The following is a 7,294-nucleotide window of genomic DNA, read 5'->3' on the forward strand; positions in this document are numbered from 1 at the left end:
GTGGAGGGGATTTTTCTCACGGTCTTTTTGGAGACTGTAATGAACAAATGACCAAAGAGCTTGGGAAAAACCAAATTAAAATCTGCTTCCAACTTCAACCTCTGAACTGTTAATCCCTCCCGTAGAACAGTTAACATGGGGGCACCGGGGGGCGCAGTCGGTCAGTCTGGCTCTTGGTTGTGGCTCAGGTCCTGATCTCATGATTCCTGAGTTTGAGCCCGCGTCAGGCTCTGCACTGACAACACAGAGCCTGATTGGGATTCTCTCTCTCTCTCTGCCCCTCCTGCACTGTCCCTCGTTCTCTCTTAAAAATAAATAAACCTAATTAAAAAAACCAACATGATCACAATCTGGTTGGATATAAAGATATTATCACCGGTTAACAGCAAAAAGAAGAAAAAAACTCCTCCAAGTAAAATATTTCTCAGGAAGCCAATGTCATTAGAATCACATAAAGAATCCACTTCCTGTGATTCATCCTGGGCTCCGCTCCCAATGTGAGGGACAGAGGTGCCTGCTGGCTGCTGGCGCACGGGCGCGTGGCCTGTCCCCGACCCTCAGCACCTGTCTATGCAGGATTCACAAGTGCAAGAAGGAAGGAAAAACATCCTCTCCCGGCAAAGTGAGGCCAGCTAACCGGGTATTAACTGCCTACTGACCGAAGTTTCAGTGTTAACTGTAAGTAGATTTATGCAAACTATAAAAAGCTTACTTAAAAAACCCACATTTTTTTTTTTGTATGCCATTCGCTGGCCACACACAGAGAGGTTTTTTTCCTTGAAGGAGCCAGACTTTATTTATTTTTAAATGTTTATTTCTGAGACAGAGCGTGAGTGGGGGAGGGCAGAGAGAGAGGGAGACACAGAATCCAGAATCTGAAGCAGCTCCAGGCTCTGAACTAGCTGTCAGCACAGAGCCCGATGCGGGGCTGGAACCCATTAGCCATGAGATCATGACCTGAGCCGAAGTCGGACACTCAACCGACTGAGCCACCCAGACGCCCCAGAAAGAGCTAGATTTTAAATCCTACGACAGAAACCCCTCTGAGAAGTTCCCTTGACACCTGTCATCAAGTGGGTCACCCCTTTCTCTGCGCTTAGAACTANAGAAAGAGCTAGATTTTAAATCCTACGACAGAAACCCCCTCTGAGAAGTTCCCTTGACACCTGTCATCAAGTGGGTCACCCCTTTCTCTGCGCTTAGAACTAATTCTGAAATCCTCCATTCCTGAGACTTTTCTGATTGTTTTAAAAAGGCAAAATCTCTTTACCCCTGTATCCTTTCAACTATCACCAGAGCTGACATCTGCAACATGATACGTGGACACTCCCAGGTGACAGCTGGGGTTCTGTGCCGTGAGCTCACTGCCGCTCACACGGAGACACCCTGCTAGCGCCCCCCTCCCCCATGTGTCGCTGCGGATCACCCCCTACCTGCGGATGGTAGACACTCAGAGATTTCACTTTGTGCAAAGGCAGCAACACCTTCAACAAGAAAATCTTGTGCTCTTCTTTCAGCGGTAAGGCAAATCCATTAATTATACTGTGAAGACAGAATGTATCCAAGTCTGAGTATTCACAAATTCTAGGTTAAAAAAAATCTTGCTGATTTTTTTTGTGTTTTCAGCAGAAATATCAGTAAGTGAAATGTAGGTTTCACAAAAGAGGCAGACATTAGCAGAAATTAAAAAGAAAATGAAACACCTTCCCAGAAGCACAGTCTTTTTTGTCTCTGTTAACTGTAAAATAATTCTACAACTCTGGTTTGCAGGGTGTTACCCGAACAGGAGTCCCTGGGGGTGAAACCATCTTCTTTTGAAGAAGGGCGGGGAGGCTGGGCAGCTCAAGGACCCGGCATCTTGACTTGTCCTTCACCCATTTTTAGGAAGTCACACTTCCCCCGAGAAATGGGAGTTCGTACCCTAATGTTGGTGGAAGCACGTCTGTGTGTGCAGAACAGGAGCTGGTTAAGAATCAGCCAGAGAGCTGCTCCCTCCTGCAGAGAAAGGGGGTCTTAATCCTAGCCTCTAAACTGGAGTTTTGGGGCACCTGGGTGGCTCAGTCGGTTGGGCGTCTGACTTCAGCTCAGAACGTGATCTCACGGCTTGTGGGTTCGAGCCTCGCGTTGGGCTCTGTGCTGACAGCTCGGAGCCTGGAGCCTGCTTCAGATTCTGTGTCTCCCTCTCTCTCTGACCCTCCCCTGTGCATGCTGTCTCTCTCTGTGTCTCAGAAATAAATAAAACATTAAAAAAAACAAAACCCTGGAGTTTTGGTCTCTGATGTCAAGTCGGTTATCTGCTGGTGTCCAGTTGGGCAAGCAGGCTTCATTATTTACTCTTTATCTGGTTTTAGTATTAGGTAAGCACAGATACGTGGTAGGGCCACAGAGCAGTCAAACGAGTTCTAGACTATTCCAAGCCATCCAGGAGGCAGGGTGGGCATTAGGATGACCTGCTCCTTCACGCGGGGGAGGCCCTCAAGACCAAACAGCTCTTCTGGAAGGATAAAATCATCGATCATAGCCACGGGGAGTGTGGAGGCCCGTGTGCGCGACACGCCAGGCCGTGGGGGACACTTCACACAGCACACCATCCTCACGACAGCCCTGGGAGGGGACTGTCACCCACCTTACTAAGAAAATGGCAGCCAAGAGTGGTTAAGGGAGGTCGGACAGCTAGGAAGGGCCCCAGGACCGCTCACTACGCTCTCCAGAGCGAAACCTGCCCAGCGTGCTGACGCAGGTTAACGCAGAATTCTCCGGAGGACTAATGGGTTTTTCAAGGTAGATCTAAAAATAGCAAGGTCCATTTTCTCAGCGCTAGTGGAGCACAGATCGACCGATCGGCAGATCAGACAACAGTGTTCCGAGACGGGCTTCTGTGTCCCAAAGGCTTTGGGGACCACCCGATTCAACACGAGCGCAGAGGATCCGTCCCTGCAGGGCCCTTCAGGACCTTTGCTACTAATGCACTATTCTTGGGGAGAGCACTTCCAAGCTTTTTTGGCTGTGGAACTCCAAGGAACTCTCTTTGGGAAACAGTGGGTTGGAGGTCTGATATAAAACCTACAGGTCACTGATTTAAAAAAAAAAAAAAGATAGGGGCGGCTGGGTGGCTCAGTTGGTTAAGCGTTCGACTTCAGCTCAGGTCATGATCTCACGGTTTGTGGGTTCGAGCCCCACATCGGGCTCGGTGCTGACAGCTCAGAGCCTGGAGCCTGTCTTCTGATTCCGTGTCTCCCTCTCTCTCTGACCCTCCCCTGCTCATGCTGTCTCTCTCTCTCTGTCTCTCAGAAATAAATTTTAAAAATAAAAAAAAAATGATAGCAAGCAAGAAGTCTACTTGGGTTAAGAGGTGAAATCACTGAAATGTTAATTTTATAAGTATACATATAAAAACTTTATAAATTCAAAGCAATTGGAAATATTAGCGTTTACTCAGTAACCCCGATGTACAATAAATGATCCACTCTTCTAAATGTCAAAACATAAACCTTCTTAACCATCTTCGAGGAGGTATGTGGAACAGAATCTGTGCATGCAGCCAGGCACACAGGAGACCTCCTTGTCTGGGGGGCTCTGACCCAAGACCTCACCCACCCCTTCTATCAAGTGAGGTCTTGGTTCCTTTGGAAATGGTTTCGATTGCCTCGCTGCTAGACTCCGTGAACTGGATCATTCTGGAATAAATTCCACGTCAGGCCACTCACTGCCAGGAACACAGCACTCACCTCCCCAGGATTTCCAGTAATTCTGCTATGCCGTTGTGATGCTCTGTTTCATAAATAAACCTAGAAAAAGCAATTTGCCATTTAGAATTGGACATGGAGATAATAGCTGGAAAGACTACAATCCTGTGAATGGGGAACAGCGTGCTTGGGCGGGGGGGTGACGCGGCCGCTCAGCGGTGGGCACGCCTGCCTCGGAAACCGTCCCGGGGGCGGCTCACCCTTCCCGACGGGATGGCTCCAATCGCCCCCCAACATTTTTTTTGGAAATTTTCAAACACAGAGAAAGGCTGAAGGGTCTGTACCGCGACACCCGCGTTTTGGCCACCCATGTGGGACAATGAGCCATCTGCTGTTCTTGTGATCACACGTACATCCCTCTCCCCGTCCCCGAGCCTGACCTTTTTGCTTCATGACAACCTAACTTGACGCCTTACTCCATTTTAAAGCCTCCAAGAATTAGGCCAGTTGGCGCAAGGGCAGCAGCTCCTTCCTTCCCACTTGGGCCGCCTCGCCTACGTCCTCACAGACACCCCGCATGGCCCCCACGCTGCTTTAAGCACCACCTTCCGGAACCCTGATGTGTCTCTCTCTCACACACAAATAAATAAAAACATTAAAAAAATTTAAAAAAATTAAGGTACAAGACCTTTTAATGCAAATGTCGATTTGTGATTCTGCTATTTGAACAAAACCTAAATTCTAAGAAAAAAACCCCCCACTTTAGGTGCACCAGTAAGTTTAGGCCGAAACTGTCGCTGTTCTTTATTGTTTAACGACGCACATAACGCTTTCGTAGAGAAGCACATCAGCCCCTTGTGATCCTGTTCAACAGGAAGCCTGATGCCAAGAAATGTGAGCTGGGAACGTGACACTTAGGAATTGTGATGTCACTCTGTGACCGCGGTGGGTGTCCAGTCCTGGAACGTGAGCAGCTTGGAACGAGCCCAAAGGAAAGCCACACACATGCCGGGAGCTCTGACGCTGGGCTGTCGTAGCAGGTGTGGACAGAGAGCAGCGGAGCCCGCGGAGCCCGGGAGGGCGGGGTGGGGGCCGCCAGGGCCGGGCTCTGGAACTCCCAGAAGCTGCTGGTCTCCACAGTGGGACTGCACTTCCCGCATCTGGTGTCTCCACCTGTCTCCGGCCCCCTCTCCTCCTCCCTCGCCGGGTCACCGTGTCTAAGAAGGGGCCCGCCTGGCCTCTGTGGTGCTCCTGGCAGGGGCCTGCGCGTCACCTTCACTCTGGCACCGTGGCTGGACTGTGTGAGACCTGCCTGCACGTGGAGCCTGTCACCGCTAGGATCTGTCACTACCGCTGACCCGTCCCGGAGTCAGGGAAGCCCAAATTCTTTGGATATGCTGCTCATGCGGTGAGCTACCCAGGGATGGGTAGGAAACCACAGTAACTCTCTCATCCGTCAACATGCAATTGATGCCACCACGGGCCGGATCTAAGCTGGGCCTGTAAGTGTGTGGGCCTGGACGGACCCTTGTCCAGGTAAGTGGACAGTTCACTGAAAACGGAAACACAGGAAGGCCAAGTGGGGAGGGGCTGGGGGTGGGTGAGGGGGGCATTAGGTGTGAACACAGGAGCATCATCAGGCAAAAAGAACGGTTACCCACACGTCGACTTACCTATAAAATATATTATTTATCTGTTTTCTGATGTAAGCTCTTAAGCCTAAGAATTTTCCATAGATTCTGTGAAGGGTAGTTTTAAGAAAATCTCTCTCTCGAGGATCTTCACTGTCAAAGAGCTCTAAAAGCTTCAAGAAGAAAAAGACACTTAGTGGCTCAGTATTCCCGTTCGGCAGATTACGGCTTTTGTAGTTTTAGCTAATTTGTACCTACCTGCAATACAAACTTCTGATCAATATATTTCTTCGCTATATTAGGTTGGAAATCTGGAGACTCTAAAAATCTTAAGAAAAATTCATAAACAAGCTAGGAGGAAAAAAAAAACAACAATGAATCAAATAACATGGTATTTTATGAGATGGAGATTAAAGACAAACCAGGAGTTGAATATCTGCCTGAAAATATTAGGCTTAAAAAAAAGCATTATATACAGAATTAATACCAAATTATATGGCTTAATCTAGTTATAATCGATGATAGTAACTGTTTCATTTAGCTAAGAACCACAGACTATACCCTTAAATGGCATTTAAACAAACCGATACCCATGGCTCATGCCACCAATGCTTAACTGATGCTGGTCAGAGTCGACAGTGCGAGGCAGCCACCTGCACGTGTCCTGGGCAGAGGCAGAGCCGGGTGGACAGGAAGCTGGGACGGCTCGGCCAGCAGGTCCCAGATGCAGTCACCCAGGGCTGGGACGTCCCTCCCGTCCAGGAGTGGGTTGCCTGCTGTCGTGGTCACACAGTAATCCCACCTGCCTTGGGACATTCTACCTCCACGACAGCCCCACTTTGTGCTCTGTTCCCCATTGTGCTCCTTCCCAGCTCCCACCTTTCCGGCTCCCCTCCCGCCGACGGCCCAGACCCTGACCTGGCACGTGGCCCGCACACACTCCGCTCGTGCTGGGCTCCGTGCCTTCTGAGGCATCCGGCCTCACCAACGACCAACTCTTTGCCTTAAGATGTGTTTGAAAAAAGAGTCAGGCGAGCTCTGGGGCGCACTGAATCTAAGTGCTGAAAACAGGAAATGTCTGAGGAAGGCCTCAAGTCCATGGCTATCAACAAAGTGGTCATTTCCGTCACATACATACTGACAACTCAGTAACTCTGTGGTTGGTGTGAAGTGTCCAAACGAACAAAAAAACCATCACGTGCTCTCACGTCTGCTGGAGCGCCTTCCTTGTACGCACAGGCTCGCAAGATCAGAGCCTGTTCGCAAGATCAGCTGCCAGCAGCCGGGGTGAGGCCGTGGGGCCAGTGCACTTGCTTTAGAGAAACCCCCACGGCCACATGCGCTCTGCTCCCGCCCCCTTCCTGGCCTCCCCCTCCCCCCACACCCCAGGCTCAGTACCTGTAGATGAGGCCAGGCTGCTTCTAACGTTGGCTCGTCTTCCTCGGGGTCAAATTCTGCTCCCGTAGGATTGGAGGAAGGTGGTAACGTTCGAAACATGTTAACTGCAAACTAAAATCCACATATTCTAGAATTATAACTGGGGCATTAAAGAGATTTACAGAAACCATTTGAAAACCGGTTACAGAAAACATTAAAATATGCACAGAAAAGTGTTTAATCCCAATGATTGCTGCTTCCAGTGGTTTTCCGGCTCGTTCTTATTCCCAAGATTGAGAAGCAGTGTGGATTCCCCAACGAGATCTTGGGTCAGATCCGCAGCAGGAAACGTGGCTGTGGACACCGAGACTGCCACCTCCCTCTGAGCTGCCAAACTCACGGACAACTAGCAGCAACCGGGGCCGCTGTGAGGTCAAGGTCTCCACCGCACACGCAAAACCAGGAGGCAGGCGGCGTGCTGGGAGGGACGGGTGAGATGATGAAGGAAACAGCGGAGACTGAACGACTGGCAGCAGAGCGCCGGCCCCGAGGGCCCTGCCACCCACAGAGCACAGCCAGCGGCGGGCCCCGGGCCGGACA

At 50.1% G+C, this 7,294-nt stretch overlaps 1 protein-coding gene across 3 annotated transcripts in view; it reads right to left on the reverse strand.

The window, feature by feature from the left end:
* PPP2R5C (protein phosphatase 2 regulatory subunit B'gamma) overlaps positions 1 to 7,294 on the reverse strand; it is a 127,579-nt gene that overhangs the window by 23,195 nt on the left and 97,090 nt on the right. For all 3 annotated transcript variants that reach the window (XM_077776544.1, XM_077776547.1, XM_077776548.1), the window contains 5 exons: positions 6,716 to 6,826; positions 5,576 to 5,668; positions 5,360 to 5,490; positions 3,729 to 3,788; positions 1,434 to 1,542 (listed from right to left, as the gene is read on the reverse strand). In XM_077776544.1, coding sequence (XP_077632670.1) covers positions 1,434 to 1,542; positions 3,729 to 3,788; positions 5,360 to 5,490; positions 5,576 to 5,668; positions 6,716 to 6,826 — 504 coding nt within the window. The remainder of the gene's footprint in view (positions 1 to 1,433; positions 1,543 to 3,728; positions 3,789 to 5,359; positions 5,491 to 5,575; positions 5,669 to 6,715; positions 6,827 to 7,294) is intronic.

The sequence above is a fragment of the Crocuta crocuta genome, unplaced genomic scaffold, assembly GCF_008692635.1.
Source record: "Crocuta crocuta isolate KB4526 unplaced genomic scaffold, BGI_CrCroc_1.0 scaffold8, whole genome shotgun sequence".
NCBI classification, from domain to species: Eukaryota; Metazoa; Chordata; class Mammalia; order Carnivora; family Hyaenidae; genus Crocuta; species Crocuta crocuta.